At 41.0% G+C, this 24,849-nt stretch overlaps 1 protein-coding gene across 1 annotated transcript in view; it reads left to right on the top strand.

Annotated features, from left to right (window-relative positions):
* GRID2 (glutamate ionotropic receptor delta type subunit 2) overlaps positions 1-24,849 on the top strand; it is a 1,221,843-nt gene that overhangs the window by 663,835 nt on the left and 533,159 nt on the right. Inside the window, exon 5 of the mRNA XM_066574896.1 lies at positions 2,645-2,698. Coding sequence (XP_066430993.1) covers positions 2,645-2,698 — 54 coding nt within the window. The remainder of the gene's footprint in view (positions 1-2,644; positions 2,699-24,849) is intronic.

The following is a 24,849-nucleotide window of genomic DNA, read 5'->3' as shown; positions in this document are numbered from 1 at the left end:
TGGAGGTAGAGTATTCACCCCTGTTACCAGGAAGAGAATGCTTTCTCAGCATTGAGGACTACACAGAAGACTGCCGGAGCACAGCAATCCAGCGTGAGGAACCTGGACGCCACCTGGTAGGTGAGTATTAAGACCCCCTCCAAAAAAGTAAGACACTGTGCCTCTTTTCGGACAAAAAATAATATAAGACAGTGTCTTACTTTCCGGGAAACACAGTAGTTATCGTAAGTTGCCTGTGGTATTTATGTAGCACAGCAATCACTACTAGTTGGTGGTGATGCACATAGTGTAAGACATGAAACAAACTTTTGGCATGTCAATCAAAAAGATATAAAGGGTTAAACGGATTGGTACTTTCTATATTCGTGCAATGGCTTCCAATAGTGGCCATGAATGGCTGTCACCAGGACTCTTTGAGAAGCCCAAAATATTGTTCAATTGGCTGAATAGAATATTTTAAAACTTTATACAAGAGGACAACTCTTGCATGTACTTTATGTTCACTTGAAAACAGTTCATTCCTCCTTCTATCAGCTTTTCTTGTAGTTCAGCTTTCACATCCATACATAGCTACAGGGAAAACGTAATAGGAACATATTTAAAGGGACACTAAACTTAGAAATAAATTACAATTTAAGTCAATCATGACCAAAATAGAAATACCTGTTTGTATGTCATGACCAGAGGTGGCCCAGGATTACGGAAACAGCTAAGCTTACTATTCTATGCCGTTTCCATAACTTGCATAGATGGGAGTAAGAGTTACTGAAGCAGCATAGAACAACCAGCATGGCCTTTTCTGGAATTCATGGCCACCTCTGGCAGAGACATACAGACCGGTAATTCTCATCTCAGTCATTACTGACAGAGATCGTAATAACCATTTAAAAGCCACAGTATTTTTCTTATACAGACTTACATCTAATTAATGAAACTAAAATAAAAAGACTTGAGACTTACTTGTTTGTCTTAGAGCAATGCAGCTCTACACAGTGAGCACTGAAGAATTTGTAGAAAAATACTATATTTACTGTAGTGCATTTGTCCATTTTTGTTTTCTACTGAGAAAATGTTTCATAATATACAGGCCATTCTAATAAATCTAATTCTCCATTCTGGTTTGAAAAGTAGGGTTTTCTATGATGCTCTAATATGAATTTCCCATGGCAATACTAAATACATGATTCCCTACTGAATTGACTTTTTTATTTGTGCACCTGTCAAGCAAGTAAATTCCTATATACATCACTATTACTGCAATACTTCAGTATATACTATGGTATGTAGCATATAGCAATTTTTTAATGTTGCCTAATAATTCCTGCTACAGGCTAGAATAGATAGGCATTTATATTTGGCAGCATGACAGCCTTCACTAGACTACAGATTTCTATGCCAGCTTATCAACACCCCACAATCACATCACATCACAGGGAGGAGTAATGAGGCACTGTCTAGGCAAGGCGGTCAGATTTGAGATCTAAACAGCTAACTGACATGATCAGAGCTAGCTCTGCTTCCAGCAGTTGTTGGTGGCTTTCCGCTGATAGCCAACAGGTGTGAAGCGAACTTGACTCTCAAGCCCGCTCCATACACCTTCATGACCTCATGGTGCATTTTTACGATGCATGGTCTGGAATGGGTTGATATATTCAATCACTTACTTCTCCTGGACATAAGCAGAGCCAGAGGTGCCTTTCAGGTGCTTCCTCCAGTTCCATTAAAATAGCTTTGACAATCATCTGAACCTAATATATCCACTAATTATGTAATGAGATGTAATATCTAATTTTATTTGGGAAGCTCTAGAATGCAGAGTTGTAGGTAAATTACCACTCCAGACTTTCATGGATCAGTGAGAAGTCTTATGAAAAAGGAACATATATAACAAATTTTCGGAGCACCCCATTTCCTGTATGGAATACTCTGATGCTTTCAATGTCTCAAGTGGACAGTTACCACTGCTCAATTATAATCAAGTCTGATGACCTGACATATTTGACATACTCAAAAAGCTGGCAACTGAATCTAAGGATAGTCTGTATGGGTGAACGGAGGTAAGTGGAGAGCCAGGAGATATTGCCAACGGAGCAATTTCTACAAAGCTATGCAGCTGACCTTCTAGACATAATGACATGATAGGTCCTCTTTGAGTCAATGTTTAGTGAACATAATTGTGTCCACTAGTGAGATGTTCTAAAGATACATTTTAACCTTCATGAAAAAGCTCCCAAGGTGAAGATTATGTTCGGGATTATGAAACAACACTGTTATTCCTTCTGGTGAAATTACAGTGCATTTTTAGAGATTTTGAATTAATAAAGCACGCATTCTCACTTTGCATATTTTTGCATAAACATCCTTGTAATGTAAAGTCATATAACAGGTTTTAATTGCAACAAACTCCAGTTATTGGATTGTTATTTGTTGCATGTCCTTAAAATGGCTTCTTCCCCATTGCAGCTAATTCTTCAGCATCTAATTAGGAAGGAGAATGAATATATGACAGAGTATTGTGGAGGTTATCAACTTAAATCTGAATGACAAAACTCTGCTAAATATTTTTTTGTGACTGTTTTTGCATGATTGAATGCACCCTGCGTATACTGTGTGCTGACTCAAACTCATTGTTTTCCTTTTGCAGGTCGTTGAGACTAATTTGGTTGCCTTTGACTGTCACTGGATCATTATAAATGAGGTAATTGGCGTTTTAATGTTATTGTAAAGTGTTAATCTTATTTGCATATAGCAGGGCATTCTTAAATTGAGTGCAACTTTGGAAAGCATATTTTGCTTCTGCTTTTCAGAACAGCAACTAAATAATTGACCGGTAAATTAAGAGGTGATATTTCAATATAATCAAAAGTGTAACCTGCCTTCTGGGTAGCTTTATTCTTTCAAAAGTATACTAATGAAAACTATTGAAATAAGTCACATTTAATTATATTACATTAAAAGGTTCAACAAAGGTCAACAGTAATTCCCTGATATAATCCTATTATCCAAATTGAGAAGAAAAGGTGTGGGAAAACTAAACTTCCTGTGCCGCCCCCCTCCTCGCCCCGCCCGACATCCAGAGCAAAATACAGGTTTAATTTACATACCCGTATCTTGTCTATAATTAATATACAGGCTGTCATAGTCATTAACACATTATGACATTCTCTTCAGAGAGAAGAGGGATTGGAAGTAATACCTAAAATATATTCTTTTTTTGTATTGAGAAGAGCAAACTCTAGGAATTTAATGTCCCCTTCCAATTAATGCCAATTACCCAAGTAGACCCAATTTATAAATTGAACTATTTACAAGGTAGATCTTTAAAATATAAAGAAAGATAAGTTTGAAATCCATCACCTCCCATGTTTTGTGTAGTTCTAGGTTGCAAACCTTGCTTTATTCACTCCACAGAAAAGTCTGAAGTCCATAAGGAAAGTAAAATCAACTAATAGCTACCGTGCAACCATTGGGCTATTGGAAATTTTTACTGTTTTAGTTTGAAGCAAAGGTTAACTTGAATTTGTCTGCCTCCATTGCATAAATCTGTAACATGTGGAACAGATGGACTTTTTAGGATGCTTTAGGCTTCAGGGCCCCGGTGTAACCACAATATCTGCACCCCTTAAAGTTAGAACTATTTTTTTTTTTTAAGAAATTGAATATAGTGCTACTGTATTAATCTATGTATACCAAATCCAATGATACAAAGCAGCCAAATAATAAATATATGGGTGTACATAATATATATACTATTGAAATTGCCCCTGGTATTCAAGAGAAATAGAGTTATTGGTTGTATACACGGGTAGCAGATGTTAACTTGACATTTTTACACATTCTGCTAACTTATGTACAATGTCCCACAAGGCTCTTAAATCGAGTTATCATGATGCACTAGTAGTGTTAACAATGGTGGTATCTGTAACACAATGAATTGTATCTCTTCCCTATGAATATTATCCACTAGACAACAGTTGGCATTTTATGGATCAGTTTAAGGATTTCTGCATTAAAGTAAAAAAAATCCATATTTTGTTTTCAAAGGTTTTTTGTCAAACCATTTGTATGCTTTTAGTTACAGATAATTCTATAGTCGGAGTATGATATGCATTGTGAGAAAATGACATCAAACAACAATAGATTCTCATTGTATGACAGATGCTCACATTAACCTGGGACTGAGGGGAAGAGACATTCTTGAATTCCTGTGTTAGATGCCAGCAGAGCTTGTTGCACCCCTGATTAGATGATCCTGCTGCTAGCTTGTTTTCTATCTGATGAAGGATGTCATTGCTACAGCTGTTATTTATCTTCTTCAAACCTCATATTAAATTTATGGTGCTCTACCAAGGATACTTATATTATAAAATAATTTTTCTTTCATCCTAGCTCTAAAAAATGCTTCATATTGTATACTGTGCATAGAAGGTTAGAGGAGTGTTTAAACTAGGGACTTGGAGGGGGACCAAAGAGATAAGGTCCCTTTACACGGGATGATTTTCAGGCAAACGATGCTCGACACTCGTCCCTGTATCCCCATGCTCCCATGCTCCTGCACAGGAGCTAGCAGAGCTGTCTCGCTCACGGAGCGTCCAGCAGGAGGCGGGGCAGTGCAGAAGATTTCTCTTCTCTCGCTCCCCACCCCCCTCGATTCACATAACACATGGATTCACATAACACATTCACATAACACTCTATTCACATAACACATTCGCTACTGAACGGCGGCTGTATAATCTGCACGATGAGCTTCATCGCTGATCTTTTATGCAGCATAAAAGATGAGCGATGAAGCTCATCGCTCATCATGCAGTTTAAACAGCGGTCATTCAGTAGCGAACGGCTGCTTATCTCAATGGAGAGGGGCAGGGGAGCGAGAGGAGAAAAATTCCCCTGCTGGCCACTCCGTGAACCAGCCTACTCTGCTATCTCCTGCGCAGGAGCATGCGAGCGCAGAGACACAGGGACGAGTGTCAGGCATCGTTTGTCCAACAGTCGTCTCATGTAAAGGGATCTTTAGAGGGAAGACATTGTAGTCAGTGACCTGGGAACAAGTAATGAGAATGGGGGCGAGGGGGTGTGTGGTTGGTACAGTTAGAACTGACAGAGCAACTAATAGGACCATAAATAACATAATGAATACAAATAATAACAGCCGTATAAATTGTATGGTAATGAATGCAAGAAGTCTGGTCAGTAAAGTGGGTGAGCTTGAAGTGAGAATGTCTAAGGAAAACTATGATACAGTAGGAATAATGGAAACATAGTTTGATGATAGGTGCGATTGGGCAGTGAATTTACAGGGCTACAATCTCTTCAGAATAGACAGTGGGAACCAAAAAGGGGGGTGGTATGTCTGTATGTGAAATCCTACCTAATGCCGAGGCTACGAGAAGATATAGGTGTAGGAGACGAAAATGTGGAATCTCTGTGGGTAGAATTACAGGGAGGGATGAAGGATGTCATTACTACAGCTGTTATTTATTTTGAGATTGAGATCAGGGCTCTGTAAAGGCCATATCATTATTTCCAGAACTCCCTGTTTTTTTTTCTTACACTGAAGATACATAGTAACATAGTATGTAAGGCAAAAAAGACACATGTCCATACAGTTTAGCCTATTACCCCCCCCCCCCCCCCCCAATACTGATCCAAAGGAAGGCAAAAAAAAAGGTAAATAGCACTGGATTTATGTTTTGATTTCATTGTCCTGCTATAGAATAAATTTGGAGTCAATCAGATGCCTTCAATTTTGGAAATAAAATCTTACTTTGCTGCATTTTTTCTACAAGACGGTATATATGTCATAGTGTTAAGAATGCAACTCACTGACCTATAATACATTTACAATTGTGTCAGGCAGGCGATTTCCAATTCACAAAGGCTCATGGGGGTATTATTAGAAAGTCTTTGAGGGTGACTTTCCACTGGATAACTATTGGGCAAAACATCACAAAAATGAGTGATTTTCAACAATGGAACTCGATAGGGTTCTGAGTAAAGGTCCATTTACATGAAATGACTATCACTCAAAATTAGTCAGAAACTGACAGTTTTGAGCAATCATTTTGCATTTTTTACTAATGGCTAATCAGCCCATTAGTGACTAACTAGCTTCATTTGCATGTATTTAGAAAATAGTGGGTGGTCTGTTCTCTAAATACATCACCATTGTTCTGCCATGGTCAGCAGCTTGCATGCAATACTATCAGCGCTGCTCGCAGAGAGCACAGCATGCCATCCCTCTTATCAGGAACAACAGCTTTTATGCTGAGCTGAACTCTGCAATGGATGAAGAGTGCACGGTAAGTGCACGATGGGCAAACATTTACATGCAATGGCTATCACTCAAAAGCTGTCGTTTGGACGAATTTTGAGCGATAATCGTTGCATGTAAATCAGCCCTAAGGAATCATTTATTAGCCACTAGTCACTTCACTTCAGCTCACTGAAAACAAGGTGACTGGTGAGTAACTCTGCTGTAGTGTAAACAGACAGTTGTTCATCTATGAATGATTGCCTATTTACAGTGAATTGAGGCAGGCAGCCAGAAGAGCTCTTTGGTGTGCTCTACCTCCATTCACTGAAATACTGTGGCTATGTGAAAATACAGGACCAATAGTTGTTGGGATAACTATTGCTACTTATGTGCCCAACAGTCATCTAGTGTAACAAAACCCTTACACAGAAAAATATACAACAGTTCATAAAGACTTACATTGTGACAACTTTAAAATCTCTTTATCTTGGCTTCAACAATAATGTTCATTTACCTTGTCAGAAAGAAACAGTAACTATTATATGAGGCAGTGGTCCCTAAACAGGGCTCAATTCTCCTTGTTGTATGGCTTGCCATGTAAGCCCTAAGTTATGATCACATGGATTCAAATTGACATTTTTTAAGACGTATCCTAACCACAAGACCAATTTGAATGGCATAATTCTGGTATCAAATTTCACACTAAAATGAATGCCCTTTTTGTAATACAGTGCATGAACAGACTGCATAAGAAAGGCTTCTGAGCAAGTCACAGTTGTTGTAGGTATCTTGTCTCCACCGGATCTAGGGGTGGAGACAAGGGGTTTGGCTGAGTCAGTGACAGGGAAGGTGCTGATGATGCCCCCAACAGTAGATTGGCTGGTCATGTCCTGGCTGTGTTAGACATTATTGCTGTCAGCAGCACCGCGGCCCTCCATCCAGTCATGAAGAGAGAGGCTTCAGCGGTCAGGAGGAGGACAGGAGCAGATATGGCTTCTGGTGCAGTGTAGGAGGACCTGCAGCCTCCTGTAAGTTTCCCCCTAACACCTCCAATAACGTTTCCAGTCAGCCTCCCCTCATTTTCCCTCGCAGCTGCTGTTTTCATTTACCCCGCTGCTGCCCCTTGTGCCCTTGCGACTACTGTGCGGTCTGCCTCCCCACAGCTGTGCTCTGCTCCTCCTGCAGTGCCACTTAAGATGCCGCTGGTCACACTGTCCCCTGCTGTCACTCTCTGAGCCGAGCAACAGCACTCATCCAATGCCTGCGGGGGGGGGGGGGGGGGGGGCGGGGACACAAGGCTAATTCCGCTAACCCGCTGCCATGGTGTGGGGTAGGGGAGGGGAGCTTCACTGGTAAGCCATCAGGGACCTGAATTGCTGTCAGCTGAAGGGGGTTGATCTTCAGCAGTAACAGGAAACACAGCCGGAGCTGGCACAAGACATGCTGTGGGAAACAGCTAATCCACTGTCAGTGACTCAGCCCAAACCTTTGTATCCATCCCTAGTTCTGGTGGAGAGAAGATACATCAGTACCGTTGTAGTGGTTTAACGTGTTTATTGAATACATGTGGCGTGACCCTACAGTTCAATCCTTATACTGGAGTTGTTGTTCTCATCTCTGCAGAAATTCCCACCAAATCAGGTAGTACAAAGTTGACAGCAGACTATGAAACTTGCCTTAGTGTGCCACTAAGGATCTAAGACAATCTATCCTCTGACACAGCCTACCCTATCATATACTATTTGTGGTGGTTCACCAGCCCTCTCGAGGGTAAGCACCCTGCAACTTTATAAGTCACAGTGTCTGCAATGCCACTTTCTTTCATGGATTAAAAATCCCATCGTGCATATTGGTTAACCCTTATAGAAATTATAAGAATGATCCCAATCCTAACAGGGCCATTACCATTCCAGTCCAAATTTTAACAACAGAAGGTACCATCTTTTTAAGAGCTGCACTGGAATTATCTTAAGTCACAAAATAACAGGAAGTTCATAATAGAAACATTAATTTTCAGAATAGATTTCAAATAATAAGACATACACAAATTGGTTCCAAATATGAGGTGGATTATCTCAAGAGTTTACTCTCATGCTCAAGCAGTCCATGCACTCTGTGAGTCACCAAAGGAAGAGAGGTCCTACAATCAATTACCAAGACAAATGCCCTTTTTGTCCACTACTCACAATTCCCACAGCCTTTCTTGACCACCAGTCTATCTTGCAGGGAATTAATCAAGCCTACTGCTTTAGCACTCGCAGAAGGTCTTTTTCAGTATGCACAAATGCACTCTGTATTCTTCCAGATACCTCCTACTTTTGTCACTTTCACCATTTGCCTCCTATGTCTGCACATGACGTACATAGCATTTAGCATTGCAGGGCAGCCCCTGCATCTGCTTTGGGATCTAGCAAGGCCCACAAAGATTCCAAGTCCTTTCTTTGGAAGCCAGAAAATCCCCTTTCCTTATAACCAATGACACTATATATGATCGACCCTCATGTCATTTGTAGTGGCCCACCAGAGAACAAAATGAGGAAGGCAGCAGTCACAAGGTTAAAGACAAAATAGAACACAATAAAGATGTATAGGCTTACCACCCCTACAACTGGGTCCAACTGAGCAAGAGCCGCTGCTTTTTAGTAAGACTCTCAGCTCTGTGTCATAAAAAGTATTTACACAAAGGGTGAATGTAGCACATATACGAGGGGGTGCTGATAAGTATTGAGACTTACCCAGAAAAAAATTGAGATAGGAAGCAGAAACAACCACACTATTCTACATATTCCCGCAGGATGTCAATGTACTTGCAAAATCTCTTCTGAAGCTTTTTAAGTCACTGCAAATAAAATTCTTTCGACTGCTGGTTAAACTACTCATTTGCAGCATTAGTTGCCCTCAAAACACTCTCAAACCGTTGTCCCTTCAGGTGTTTTTTTAAATTGGGGAACATATGGTAGTCAGACGGAGCTGTAAAATAGTGAATAAAAGTCTTAACTTTTGCACAAGTCTGGCTTGCACAAAAATGTTTTGACTTTTTTCAGTTTATTCAGTCATATGCCACCTTTTGTGAAAAAAGGGGCAAGGTTTGTCAAGAAAGGATGTGGCTGCCCCAGCTCAACAGTTTTATGTATGCAATCCACAATTATAAGCAAAGTCTGATTACTGCTGTAATTATCTTCTGTTCAGTTTAAATTCTTCTAGGTGTTTGGAGCACTGTCGGCACATAGTGAGGTCAATCAGTATAGAAATGGGAACCCAGCATATCTGGGTATAAAAAAATACATTTTATTAGATATTATTTAAAATCCATAAAACATGATCCAATTACTATATGCACACTAAAGCTTACGTGTTTCAAGCCACATGGCTTTTGGTCACAGCATAACCTGCACTAAATTAAACAAAAATGTAAAAACATAATGGACCAATCATAATCATTTCCACAATTGAAGTGATATACACCATACATACAAAACATGTGTTGTTATATAAGGCCGAGACATAAAATATTCAACATATATGGAGGAGTTCATTTTTATAATTCATAACTAAAGGGAAACGTGTTCCTTAGTATAAGATCCAAAATGCTTCCAGATTTAAAACACGTCTCCATTGCCCTCCTCTTTTTGGCTTATTCACTAACTCAATGCCTTTGAACCTAAAATTAGCTAGAGACTTTCCATGTATTTTCACAAAATTCTTTGCTACTCCTGACACATGTGAATGTCCTGTTTCTATGGCTGAAACAGGTTTCATATTTCTGGCTTTCAACTTCTTCACTGTCCATCCCACATACAACACTATACATGCAGTGCACTCAACACAGTACATGACATGGTAATGTTAATGAAGTTCCTAATATGAAAATCTTGACGCTATCTCCTATGTAATAAAATAGATTTTATTATATCTGGATATCTGTTTTTATGCTGGTTTGATGTATTATTTAGGCTAGAAATTGGCATAATTATATACAAGAAATCTACTCCAGCCCGAAGCTGAGATAGATTTCTTTTTAGATGTATGGGCAGCCCCCTGATGAAGCATACACCTCTTCATACATTAGGAACATCATACTTCAATCGGGATGGTATTAAGACTGACGTTAGAAATACCAGTCTTAATAAATTCTCACTTAGGCCTCTGTCCGATTAGCGATTTATTTGCACACCAATAGGTGTGCAAAAAAAGCGCTGTTTGCATCTGCCGAAATCACGTGAATGGGCAGTTTTTAAATGCGCAGAAGACCCAAGCTTCATGCACATGAAATGTGCCCATTCACTGGAGAAGCGCAGCTGCTCCAGGAGGAGAGAGTAAAGAAGCCCCGAGGGGTTTCTGGATTTCCCCATAGCAGGGAGAGAGAGTGGAACTATGGGGGATTTCCACATAGCAGGGAAAGATAGAGCGTGGCTATGGGTTAATCTCCCATTCCCCGCTCTTTCTCCCTGCTATGTGGAAATCTCCCATAGCTCCACTCTTTCACCCTGTCCATGCTTCTGGGCAGCAGGTTTTAAAGTCCCTTACTGTAAGCCGTGTGGAATCTATTCCGAGTGCATGAGTTTCCATTAACTCCTGCTCCCATAGGAGTCAATGGAAACTCCTGCACTGCGCTCAACAAAGATAGCCAGTGTTCTATCTTTGTTAGATGCGCGCCGTTTTGTTCTACTACATTCTCTCATGTGAGCTCTAAGGCCTTAGTCAGACGGGCGTTTTTAGCCGCGATTTGCGCATGCGCATGCGTCCGGCGATTTTATAAAACCATTGCTTTGCAATGGTATCGGACACATGAGCGCTTTTTATGCGCTCGTCCGATAAATTATAGAACAAAAAATCGCAGATCGCACCTATCTGCGATTCCTGTTCTCTTCTGTATATGCGCTCAATGGGGCCGGCGGCAGCAGCGCCGACTCCATTGAGAACATATAGAAGACAAATCATTCTTCTCTGCCACAGCTGTAACAGCTGTGGCAGAGAAGAACGATGTTTGCCCATTGAATTCAATGGAGCGGCAATACAGCCGCTCCATTGAAAGCAATGGGCTGCCGGCGTGCGCGGGGTGAATTGTCGGGAAGGGGTTAAATATATAAGCCCTTCCCTGCAATTCATCCTAAAATGTGTTAAAATAAAAAAAAATTGTATACTCACCTTTCCGCTGCAGCCGGAGTCCAGCCGCGGCCGCTGTCAGTTCTCCTGAACTGCTTCTCGGCACTATTCAGCCGGCGGGGCTTTAAAATCCCCGCCTGCTAAATGATCTGCCTCTGATTGGTCCCAGCCCTGACCAATCAGAGGCCGGTTTCACTCACACACCCATTCATGAATTCATGAATGGGTGAGTGACTGCTGCCTCTCAGCGCTGAGCCAATCAGGGGCAGGTCTGACTCACATCCATTCATGAATTCATGAATGGGTGTGAGTGAGGCATGCCTCTGATTGGCTCAGCGCTGAGCGAATCAGGGGGCAGGTCTGACTCACACCCCCTTCACACCCACTGCAGGACGGCCGCGCAGAGCTCCGGCTGCCGGGAGAAGGTGAGTATACAATTTTTTTTTATTGTAACACATTTCTGGATGAATTGCAGGGAAGGGCTTATATATTTAAGCCCTTACCGACAATTCATCCCGGGCTCGCCCGCAGCGCATTGCTTTAAATGGAGGCGGCTCTATTGCCGTCTCCATTGAATGCAATGCGCTGGACAGCTCCGGCCCGTTTCTAATGAAACGCGGCTAGGAGCAAATTTTCGGGCGACTTGCGCGCACCGGTCACGCGATTTGCGGATGCGCATCCGTCATGCGATCCGCAAATCGCGCGAGAAAACACCCGTCTGACTAAGGCCTAAATGTGCAACATACATAGCAGCACAGTATGCTGGGCTGAAAAAAGACAAATATCCATCCAGCTCAGCCTGTTTCCATGTTGATCCAGAGGAAGGCAAAAATAAAACCCAATGAGGCAGAAGCCAATTTACCCCATTTTGGGAAGAAAAATTCCTTCCCGACTCCATAATGGCAGTCAGAATAATCCCTGGATCAACATAGCTTTGTGCTTACTTATACAGCACTCAGGCTGCATGTTGCCTTAGAAGAGGCTAAAAGTGTAAACTGGCTAAAGAAAGCCACAAGAAATTGAAATTACTTTAACTCACCTGCTCTTTTTGAATTGAATCATTACAATTTTAAAATAAGTGGTTGCAATAATGAGAATTTACCATAAAATGGGTATGTATGCTATTTAGCAATATATTAGTGAAGGTCCTAGAAAGGTGAGCCTAGATACTAAGCATTGTCAGTGTTTTCTTTGGCTGTATTTTAACAGTAATATTCAAATCCTTATAAGGTTCTTTCCGAATGCATTGGCAAGGATGCAAGAGAGAAGTGTTGGGTTGGATTCTTGGCTGTAGCTCATTTACTGAAAATGGATATAGCATAATCTGGGATGATTAAAAGAGAGAGCCAAATGCTGCTTAAATGACACTTCTTTCATGACAGTGAAGGTGACTGTGTCTTTTCTTGAACTGAAGGACCAAGTAAGGGAAATATCTGCAGACTTCAGTCCCACAGTTTGCAACAGAGACAGTGACCTCTTGGCTGGCACTTTCAATTGCAGTATCAGCATAAAGTGCTTAAAAATCAGTAAGGAGACAAATGGTATGTCAGGGTGTACTTATTCTCTTCACTGGCTCAGTGATTTACTTCTATTTCATGCTGTTTTTTTCTATTTCATTGAGCCAAACCAGAAAGTGATGTATAGATTCTAGTGTTTAATTATATTTGCCAGCCAAAGGATAATAATCTGTTTGCAGCTTATAAGGATTTTAAAGGGCCTCTATATGCTTATAATAATAGTGCTGACACACATCATACAACAATGAAATCAAGTTACCAGTCAAGGTTGCCACATACTCTAATGATAGGTCTCAAATCTAAAAGAAGGAAATATGTCATGAATGTGTTTATAGACTGAACACAACAGCATTTGGGGACTATATAGTATGAGAAATCTCTTTTTTGACTGTGATATCTGTAACATCCAATTGTTTGATATCAGGTGGATTCCAGATAGAAGCACGACAAGGGCATAGATAGGGCAGCTATACTAGATTGAAGTTGTATAGGATAGACTCAAGTTTAAAGAGAGTTACCACCAATAGTTAACATGAGTGAATTGATCAGGTAATATTATTCCAAAACTCAATGCGCTTCTACATGGCATTGGCAATTAAGAAATAGATGGGTTACTTAAGAGACCCAGCAAAGCAAATTAAAATTTCAGGTAGATTATGAGTAGTGGCAATAAAAAGAAGTTGCATGGGGCGGGGGGGACACTGAATTTTTGCACTAGAGCCCATGAGCCTTTAAGCATCTCCTTGGGAATCCTATTGCCACGAAGGAGTATACTTTGTCTGCAACAATGTTTAAGTAGTAAAGTAACATTCACAATAATGCCATGAACCAAGGTTTGCTAGCAGAACATTGCCAGAGCATCACATTGTATCTGCAGGATTGTCTTCTTCCCATAGTATATCCTGGTGTCATCTATTCTCCAGGTAAACTACACATGTGCACCCAGCTGTCCTTATCATGTCAAAGGAAACGTGGTTCATCAGATGAGGGCACTTTCCTTAATTGCTCCAGAGTCCAGATATGATGCCCGCATGACCACTGTAGGCACTTTTAGTGTTAGACAATGGTCATCACATGTGCTCTAATGTTAATGTGTTTACACAGCCCAATACTAACCAATCTGCAATGCACTGTGTGTTCTGACACATTCCTATCATAGGCAGCATTAACTTTTCTCTTAGTAATTTGTGCTGCAATAGTTTTTCTATAGGACTAAACCAGATGGACTAGCCTTTAGGCATGACCTGTATTAATGAGCTTGAGCGCCCATGACCCTGCTGCAGGTTGGACCAATTTTGATAGGTCTTAACCACTACATACCAGGAACACCCCACAAAAACTGTCGTTTCGGAGCTGATTGGAATCAATTACCTAGTCATTGTAATTTTGTTCTTGTCAGTCAGATTCTTATGCTTATCCATTGTTGTGCTTCAATTTCTAGATGAGATTGTTCTCAGCAAGAGAAACTAAGTATTTTTGTAGATATGTTACCTTTTAATTGCTAACAAAAATACATGATGTTATTGTGAGCTATTGAACCTACTCGGGATTCTTCCTCTGGGATAATGAAATAGAACTGAAGAGGCATGTGTATATATATATATATATATATATATATATATATATATATATATATATATATATAACGGCACAGACATGGTGTGATTAATTTACACTTAAAAAGACAGAACAGGATGAGTAGAGAAGTAAATACATAATTAGTCCACTGATAATGATGTGACAGTTTTATGGTCTTTGAATTAGTGTTAGGGTGTCACAAATCTGTGCTATAGATTTCTCATACTTTCCAGTAACACGTGAATCCTCTTGAAGAATTTAAGGCTCTGTTGAAAGTGTCAAAGGTGGTTATAAACTTGTATTACCAAATTCTTCTATGGCTTTGTGGTTTGAAATTGCCTTTTTAATATAGTGACTTTCATATGTGCTACATTGTGTCCATGACTAGAAAAGTCACACAGCTAATTCTGTCTTTCTCTCTTTAATTGGGTTGTTGTGAAACTAGCGAGTGGGGAGTACTATTTTTTCAATTATAACTCGAACAACCTCTTTAATGTAACTTATGATCAATGTGAAATGTTAATACTTTTGACTGACACAAGATCATTTTGGAAAGCCTATGGGAACCCTTGGTACATTACTCCACCCTGCCAGAGATCACCAAGACAATGGATAACAAGATTCTTGGGTTACTCTCTTGCTGCATTCCTTAAAACCACTATCTTTTCTTATTCTTCTCATTTCTCTTAAATCTGTTATCAGTGTTCCAAAGAAAGCCCTTATCAAAGAAAAAGTAAACTTGGGAAAAAAACATTTTATCCAGTAAAAATTAAATATACAAATATTAAATATTGCTGTAATAATTAGAAGGACATGCCAAACACTGTACAATAACATGCTCCTCACATAAAGAAAAATATGTAATATAATTTTGAATGTTTGTATGTTAATGAACATACAGTAATATAGCATTTTATGATTCATATCTGAAATATTGAATATTTCACTTTCAAAATACAGAAATATAGTGTATTAGTAACACAACTACTGCATTTTAATGTATGTTTTATTTGGTTTATTTGTTGTCAACCAATAGAGAAGAGATACATTTCAAATTAAAAAAAATGAATCTTATACCAAGAAAACCCATTATCTATGGTACATTAAGGATTAATCGACCAGAAATGCAGGATATTAGACTGGACACAGCAGATGCCAGGTGTTATTTTGTTTCAGAAAATCTATATTTAATACAGAACATAAATGACAAATGAATGAAAGAAGTCATAGATGGACCTTTGGGAAAGATAAACCAAGTTTGGTTCATTTAGAAACAAGTTAGCACAGTTAGTTTCTAGTTGAAATGGTGGCTCAACAAAACACAAAAATGCTCCTATTTTTTTGTGAGAAACAGATTTTTTTCTGTTGGTTTTATTATTTGTTCATCTTATTTAATGTTTATTGTGGTGTCCGCTTTACTTGATTGCATTTTACTAAATTAAATACAAATATCAGCGTGAAACATATAAAGTATAAGAAATATATTGAGATTTTTACACGTGAAGACACTCAGTAGGGACTACTTCACTACTTCAACTTAAGTACTGATTCTGAAGTGAATATACTCTAAATTAAACATAGATACAAATTCATATTTTCGATTAATATATTATTTATTATCCATATAGTAAAATGGATCAATCCCCTCAGTGCAGAATTACAGCCAGCTTTCTAATCAACCCAATCTTTGAAGCAAACAGATTGCAGTTATTAATAAAGTTCGGCAGTCATTTATTGATGTCCACAAGATCTACTTAGCCTGCTCACCTCCCTTATCTCAGTAACTAATTTATATTTTACACTGGAAGGCTAAATTAAGGCACTCATACAATTAAGGGAGAAGCTATCCCAACCCCTCATTTTTGGATGGACCCAGATGACTGTCTTATGTGTATGTTGGCCTCCTTACTGATTTCCTCTGACAGATTATATCAGTTAAAATAATAATAATCAGCGCACTGAATTTCAATGCTCAACCCTTTTGTTCGTTCTGGAAACAACTTGCTCTCAGAACTGTCTGGCAACAGCTTTCTTCACTCTCTCCATGGAAGACATGAACACCTAAACGAGCCAAGTATGCATGTGTATAGGGTCCATGTGAAGGCATGAGAGCAGTAGTGTGTGCTGCTTAGCAGCACACTCAAACAGGGCCTGGGATTCAAGAGGGCCAGCAACAGATGTGTAGAGTATGTGGTGGAAGTCATGGAAGACTGGTGACCATAATTCTGTCCTAATATTAGGGAGCTGCACATGCCAAAAGAGAAAATGGCTCACTCCCTGCAGGGACTTGGTCCTGAAGTATATGATGGGTAAATGTACCCAAAATGATGAAAGCTGCCAGACACGTGAGACCATTTTCAAATAACTAAATGTGTGCACACTTGAGAGACTATGCATGTATGAGAGTAGTAGATATGTGTTGTGAGGGCTCGGACTGTGACCTCCTGCACTCCGGTTGGCAGCTTTCTTCTTTAACTCCTCTGTTGAACACCTAGCCATGCTCTTGTGCTTCCTTTACTGGCTCCACCCATTATTTTCCTGTCTTGGCTCCATCCTACTCCTAATCAGAGACACTATTTAAACCCAACCATGTATCCCCTGCAGCACACATTTTTTGTGCTCCTTAGATGTGATCTAGCTCCTTTCCTGCCTCTCCACTACATGTGGCCTGAGACTTCCTGATAATGACTCCTGGCTTTCCTCCCAACAACGCTATCCACCTCCTTCATTTGTACCACGATTTGAGACTTTTGGAAAATGTCTCCTGGCTTTCCTACTGACAATGCTATCTGCCTCCTCCATCTGTACCGAGACCTGAGATTTTCTGGTAATGACTCCTGGCTTTCCTTCTGACAACGCTACCTGCCTCCTCTGTTTGTAATGCGATTTTAGACTTCCTGGTTAATTTGGTGTACTAGCAATATCGGTGGGGGGAGGGGGGTTAATTATGTTCATTTGTGTACTATAATGCAGGGTTTAAACTCTGGCTATGTAAATATATGTACCGGTCACTTCAGAGAGAAACTATGATAAAGAAGCGATGTACCACAGTTACAGTTAACTTCCAGTTCTAGTGATTTTAAGCCAGCATGGAGCAACAAGTAAAGAGTATGCATACAATGGGTTTAAGCCATGAGTTATGAAGAAATGTTCAAGTATATGTACCCTCCAATGAATCAGGATGCTATTTATACTGTTCTGGTTTAGTAAAAGTTATCTTTCTAAAAATTTGCTGCCTCTTCCTCCATTTGTCACCACCATTCCATACTTAAGACCAACCACTGAGCTTCACACACATACCATCCACAAACTGAGAAAAGCTGCTTCATCAACCCACATAAAACAGTCCAAGAAAACCAATGAACAAATACAGAAATGCTGTCAATTATTACCATGTGCAAAAAATGGACTCTTATTGGATTTTAGATTTGTAATTGAATATGAACATACCTTAAACACAAAGGTATTCTTTAAAATTGGTGGCAACACTAATTGAACTTTCTAAAGAATGTACCATGAAAGTCCAAGATATATATTTGTAATAAACAATTCCATGGTGTAAGGAAATTTAGTTTTTTTCTGAACAATTGCTACTACGAATGTTTCTAAAATAAGGTTGTCACCTTTATCTCCTTTACCCTTAGCTTGTCTTGCCAGTTATATTTTTACACTTCTCATTCAGTTAAAACATGTTCCAAAGTGACTAATAACCTTCATATTGTTAATTCCCAAGGCCTTTGCTTAGTTCTCTACCTCTTTGATCTTTCAGCAGTTTTTGATAGAGTCTTTACTCTCCATTCCATCTGGCAATATTGATTTAAGACAGAGCATGGACCTAGTTTAAGGCTTATGAGGCTCATTATATTTTTAGTGTTACACTATCAAACTTTTTTCATTATCTCTTGGTCTGGAGTAGAACAAATGACCTACATGAAAAATGCAGTTATGTCTAAAGCTTTTCTTCTTGCTTCTCAACTTACTGTTGGTAAGTTTTTACTGTAGTCTTAAACAGTAGACTGCTACATTATAAGTTAGTTGTTAATGGTATGTGGTAAGAATTCTGCTCCGGAACCAATTAGTCTACCTGACCTTGAATGAGATACGCATGTGGAATATGTCTATCCCAGTCTGAATTGTTGTATTCAAACGTTTAAAGATATCAATAGTTGTATACAGCATTTCTGTGTACATACAATAATTTGGATTTGCAATTTCTATCAGTTTTCCTTTCCCTGTGGTTTAGCTCATACTAGACTTCAACCCTAATTCCAAAAAAGAAATAAAGCTAAAAAAAGGAGAGTGAAAATGTTTCCATTTAATTTAAAAAATGTAACTAATTTAGAAATTGATGGAAGCAACACATCAAAAAAAAGGTTAGAAAAAGTCTACCATTGTGTAGCATCTTTTTTTTTACAGCAGTCTGAAAAATGTTGTCCCATTCTTGTCTGATGTAGGATTCTAGCTGCTCAACTGTCCTGGGTCGTCTTTGCTGGATTTTTTGGTTCATAATGCGCCAAATGTTTTCGATTGGTGAAACTTCTGGACTGCAGGCGGCCGGTTCAGTGAAGCCTTGCTGATGTGATGGGTGTAGTATGTGGTTTAGTATTGTCTTGCTGAAATATGCAAGGCCTTCCCTGAAAGAGACATTGTCTGGATGGGAGTATAAGATGAGCCTCGTGTGGCGCAGAATGTAAACTCTCACCTACGACCTGAAGGTTGCAAGTTTGATCCCGACCTGATTCAGGTAGCCGGCTCAAGGTTGACTCAGCCTTCTATCCTTCCCGGGGGGTAATAAGTAATAATTACCTGAAAGCGCTGCGGAATAAGTTGGTGCTATACAAATACCAAGATTTATTTATTTATACCTCTGTATACTGCTCAGCATTGATAATGCCTTTGAAGATGTGTAAGCTGCAAAGCAGCATTGTGAAAATCTGAGCCACCACACTTCTCCGTTGTTCATTTGAGAAGGAAAAGATGGAGAAGAATAATTTGCAGTGCTGGGTTTCGGGGTTCAAATCTGATCAAGGGCAACATCTGGATGAATTTTTATTTTCTCTTTGTGTCTATTCTTGTTGTCATTCTTCTCCTTTGGAGCAGAATGGAGTTTGGTGACTCAGTTATTAACACTGCTGCTTTGCAGTAATGGAGTTGTAGGTTCAAATTTAATCAAAGACAACATCTGGATGGAGTTTTTCAAAATCATACAGATATTGACCTTAATGTAAGTTGAACCTAAGACCCCAGCAATGAAAGGTAGCAGTTCTAACAACTGAGCCACATTCAAAGAAAAAGGGTACTCAGCTGATTTTTACTCCCATTGATTTCTATGAGCGTTTGAATCGGCCATCCTGATTCACAATAATTAACTAAATTCAATGCAATATTGTGACATGGTAGCAAGAGCCTTGAATTCTGAAATTCACATCACAAATGCTAGTTCACCACATAGACACATATAGACTAGAGATCTGTGGCAGAGTAGTGTATTAAGATCCTGGGCGGGGTGAAATTCTATCATGTTTGGGCACTGTAATTGCTTCATGTTTAATACTTTCCTTGGGTTCCAGGGGCTTGCCTATGCTGTGGGTGGACAAAGATTTCCCATTGCGTTGTTTTACCTGTCTGGCACAAATACACTGAATGACTTGGGTAGGGTGCAGAGTGCAGACGGCTTTTTCCAGCGTGGTGTTTAGCTATCTAACAAATACACAGAATGAAGTGTGTGGGGACACATGGATTTCCATAGCTATGTAACCCATGGCACCTTGGGTCACACAAGTTGGAGGCTGGAACCGAGCCTGACCCTGGGCCTGCTCAAGTGCTTCCCACACAGAGTACTGCGGGTCCTACCTCGGTCATGGGTTCTTGGGCTAATTGCCACATCCTCCTCCTGCTTGGGGTCTGGGGATCAGCACTGGGCAACATGTATTTGCTCTTGTGTTACCACAGTTATCTGAGACACCGGTTTGGACCAATCAAAAGAAGTGTAACTGAATTAAGGAGACGTTCACAGCTGTACTAGCGTCCAAGTCCGTTTTATGCCCAAGATTGCTGAGGGTGTGGGCAGAGGCCGAAGTCCAGGGGGGATGCAACTGTACCAGGTTTGGCCTGGGGAACATCTTTGTGGTTCATCCAGTCTTTGGAGCGATGAAAGCAACTGTAACTGATTTAATGAGACGTTTACAGCTGTACTAGCATCTGAGTCCGCTTTATGCCCACGATTACTGAGGGTGTGCACAGAGGCTGAGGTCCTTGGCGGGGTGAAACTCTGCCATGTTTGGGCACTGTAATTGCTTCATGTTTAATACTTTCCTTGGGTTTCATAGGCTTGCCTATGCTGTGGGTGCACAAAGATTTCCCATTGCGGTGTTTTAGCTATCTGGCATAAATACACTGAATGACTTGGGTAGGGCGCAGAAGGCTTTCCCATTGCAGTGTTCAGCTATCTGACACCTACACAGAATAAATTGTGTGGGGACACATGGATTTCCCATTGCTATGTAACTCACGGCCCCTTGGATCACACGAGATGGAGGCTGGGACCGAGCCTGACCGTGGGCCCGCTCATGTGCTTCCCACACAGAGTATTGCGGGTCCTACCTCGATCCTGGTTTCTCAGGCTTATTATGCCCCCTCCTCCTCCTGCTTGGGGTCTGGGGATCTGCGTTGGTCAGCATGTATTATCTCTTGTGCTACAAATTACCACAGTTATCCGAGATACTGGATTGGAGCGTTCACTGGAAGCAAAACGGATTTCATGAGACTTTCACAGGGTCACTGTATACCTGTGATGGCTATATTTGCGACACTTCCTGCTTCAAACCAATCTTTGGTGTTAGTGTGCGCTGCTGCATTGTGGAGATGTGTAGAAGTGCTGGCACCTGAGTCCCCTTTATACCCATGTTTGCAGCTCCTGACAATTTTGTGACGGAGGTGGCACGGGATTAGAATTATGATCGGACGTCAATTTATCATCAATTTTCATTAGCATTATGGGCTATCGCCCACACTTTCAAAAGGGTTGCTGCCTGGCCCTGTCAACCCTCTACAGTGTGTGTCTCCGATTCCTCCTCATCGCAGACGCACTTATAAATAGACATGAGGGTGCTGTGGCTATGAAGAGAGCGTGTGGCATGAGGCCAGCTGAACGCTGCGCAGGGAAACTTTTGTGTGTGCTGTGGATGCGGGGTCGTGTGGGGAGTTGGACAGCAATGCCAGCATGTAACCTAGGAGAAGAGGCAGCGATGTCACCCGCAGGCAGTGATTGTCCTTAGTTGCAGGTAGTATGGTGCTTAGCTAAGATGTGCCAGCGCGTGTGCCTTGCTAATGAGGGTCTGTCACAAGTAAATTATTAGGTGGTGACCGCTAGGCTCTTGCCCCCATTTTGGCTTAATAGTGGGACCTGCGAGCCTCAGATGCAGCCATGCATGCTGCCCCTGCCGTTCCCTATCCGTTTCTGTGGTGTTTCCATGACTTTCTGAGGTTTTCCGGTGTTTCACAAATCATCCCCTATGTGGAGCAACGGTCCCATACAAAAATGCTCGAGTCGCCCATTGACTTCAATGGGGTTTGTTAATCGAAACGAGTTCTCAAGCAGTACGAAAAGTTCGACATGAGTATCGAGCACCCAAGCATTTCGGTGCTCGCTCATCTCTAATTGCAGTCACTTGCATGCAGTTCAGTTATCTGTATGATGCTTCTCAAGCACAATCTTGATGCAGAGATTTATCCCTGCCTTCTATTTTCCTATTTTGTGCTATCACTCCTGTGATGCATTAGCACCTCATCACATGAGCAGCTATAGCCTATGTCATCTCTGCCTGCTGGCAGGTCACTAGCTAACAAAGTACCGGGGATACAATGCTGAGCAAGAAGAGAAATCTTGTACTAATAATGAAATAAGGCTAGTTTCCTCACCGCCGATTAAGAGATTCTCCTGCTGTAGCTGTCACATCTGCAGCAGAGGATTGCAGAGTTCTCCTATTGCTTTCAATGGAGCCGACACTGCTGCCGCTGGCTCTATTGGCAACAATGGGTGATATCGCAAAAAGATAGAAAATGCTGCAATTTTTTTCCCCACGCAACATTGTGTGAGCGAAAACATTGCAAATGAGAATGAAACCATTGAAAATCATTCGTTTCATAATTCTGCGTTTTAACTCATTCTTGTATTGCGTTAAAATTGCATGATTTTTTCCCTGTGTAAAACCGGCTAAGGGCTCTTTCACACGAGCGTATATCGGCCGCCGTTTTCACAGCTGGCCGAAATACACTACGATCTGATGCATTGGACCCCAATGCATCAGATGATATTGCCGTATTCCTGTGGCGTAAAAGCGCCCGGCTGGGCAAATATAGCGCCAAGCGCTTTCACGCTGAGCCGGCAAGATAGTCATGGAACTATCTTTTTGGCTAGAATACTTCGGCCGCAGCATGGGCTCCTATGGGAGCCTATGACCGCAGCTGGAGAATGGAGGTGGGATGGAGTTTAGCAGTGTAACTGCTAAACTCCCTCCCTCTTCTCTCCTCCCTTCTGACTGTTTGCAATGAGAGGGGGTAGGGTGAGGTGGACCCTCCCATTGCTGGCTGCAGGCAAGTGGCAGAGGCTTAGCTCTGTGCCCTTCCCACCCACTCCTATTGCAAACAGCTGGAGGGAAGGAGAGAGGAGGTGAGCCAGTGCAGGGGAGGGAAGGGGAGGCAACAGCATTGCGGCCTCGGCGTATATGTACCGGGGCCACGTCGTCTAAATGGGCGCACAAACGTTAGATTTGTGCGCCTGTTCAAGTGTTTTTACGGCGACAGCGGGCACTCATAAAAATGCTTATGGCCGTGTGAAAGAGGCCTAACACAGTATAATTAGAGAACAGGGAAAAGTAGACATTGTGACAACGAAGAACCTAAAGACATTAAACAGATTGTCACAGAGATTAACAATTGCTAAATCTTGCATGCAAAGTGAAAGACTCTCTTGGTTTAACAAGTATGTTATGATTTTCTAATTAACAATCGGTCATGAATACCTTGACAATAACCACAACTGCTTAACTAGCACTTAACCCTTTGAGGACCTTGGACATATTTGTCCAATAGTTTTAAATTTGATTGAATCAGTTATGGTCCTGAAATGGTTAAACTCAGCACAAATAAGTCTCTGTAGCTGAATTCAAGCTGACGAAGCGAACCCACAACCTCTTCCCTAAATCTCACATTGCACAAAAGGTGAGTCGCTGCATAGAATGGGCTTTATACCAATAATCCAGATGTAGCCCAGTGTCCCCTGTGACTGATAGAACCACACGTGCAGCAGAGACTGTTGTGATGTCACTAATGGAAGTCTCTTAAACAAGTCTGGTGAAGAAACTACATTAGCTGGTATCTTTCAGGCCGGTCTCACACAGTGTCTTTCTGCGTTTAAAATGCTGAGTTTTCAATGCAGCGCTAAACGCTGTCAATCACTACCATTGTCTTCAATGGGGCTTGTCAGACAAGTGTTAAAACGCACTGTTCTATTTTCATGCATTTATGTATTTTAAAACGCAATGCTTTGCCCATTGAAATGAAGAGGGTGTATTTTCAGCGCTGCTGAAAACACGGTAGAATGTGGTAACCGCATTTTTGACTGCGTTTCTTCAGTTCTGGCATTACCAGCTTGCTTGACTGCGTTTATAACTGTGCTGAGAATGCAGTCAAATGCTGTCCAAAACACATTCAACGCAGCTGAAAATGCAGTAAACGCAGCGTTTTTTCAAGCGCCTGTGTGAGAGTGGCCTCAGTGTGCACACACTTACTTGTGGGGACAAGTCACAGTCTTAATCCTGATGGGAGGACTCTGATGCTTTCTTCAGATGCTGGAGTAAAGCTGTGCTCTTCTTATACTGTTAAGTCATGGCAGACTGTCATGTGTACACCGGCTGACAGTCACCTGAAATCGCTCATTTGGGTGATTATTCAGGTGAGTATCGGCCCTTGTGAAGGTACTTTTTGCCTCCTGTTGCTTCTTCCCGCTGTTTCCTGAAAGCACCCAGAAACTTGAGGGAACACCTCTGCTGCCCCCCAAATGAGCTACAGTCTTCTCTGGGAGCCCAAAAGCTCCTAAAACCACACTACTGGAGACCCATCCACTTCCTGTGTAAGCTTCTTGCAGGATCTGCAGTCTCTAATGTAAGCAATCCAGGGCGACCCTAAAGGTGAGCTGCCTCCATATCAGTTGGTTGATATCCATGCCAGTATCAGCTTTGACTGTACTTTATATTCACCTAAATAAGCTACAGACCGTAAGTATACAGTCAGGAGGCTGAACTATCATCTCTTTCATTATAACTGTGTGACAGGAGCCTCTAATCATCAGCAGTAACTGTGATAGGGCTTTGTGTCCCCCTCGAAAGA

Source organism: Eleutherodactylus coqui, chromosome 7 (genome assembly GCF_035609145.1).
Source record: "Eleutherodactylus coqui strain aEleCoq1 chromosome 7, aEleCoq1.hap1, whole genome shotgun sequence".
NCBI classification, from domain to species: Eukaryota; Metazoa; Chordata; class Amphibia; order Anura; family Eleutherodactylidae; genus Eleutherodactylus; species Eleutherodactylus coqui.
The sequence above is the reverse complement of the archived record's forward strand: the minus strand, read 5'-3'. Positions and strand labels throughout refer to the sequence as shown.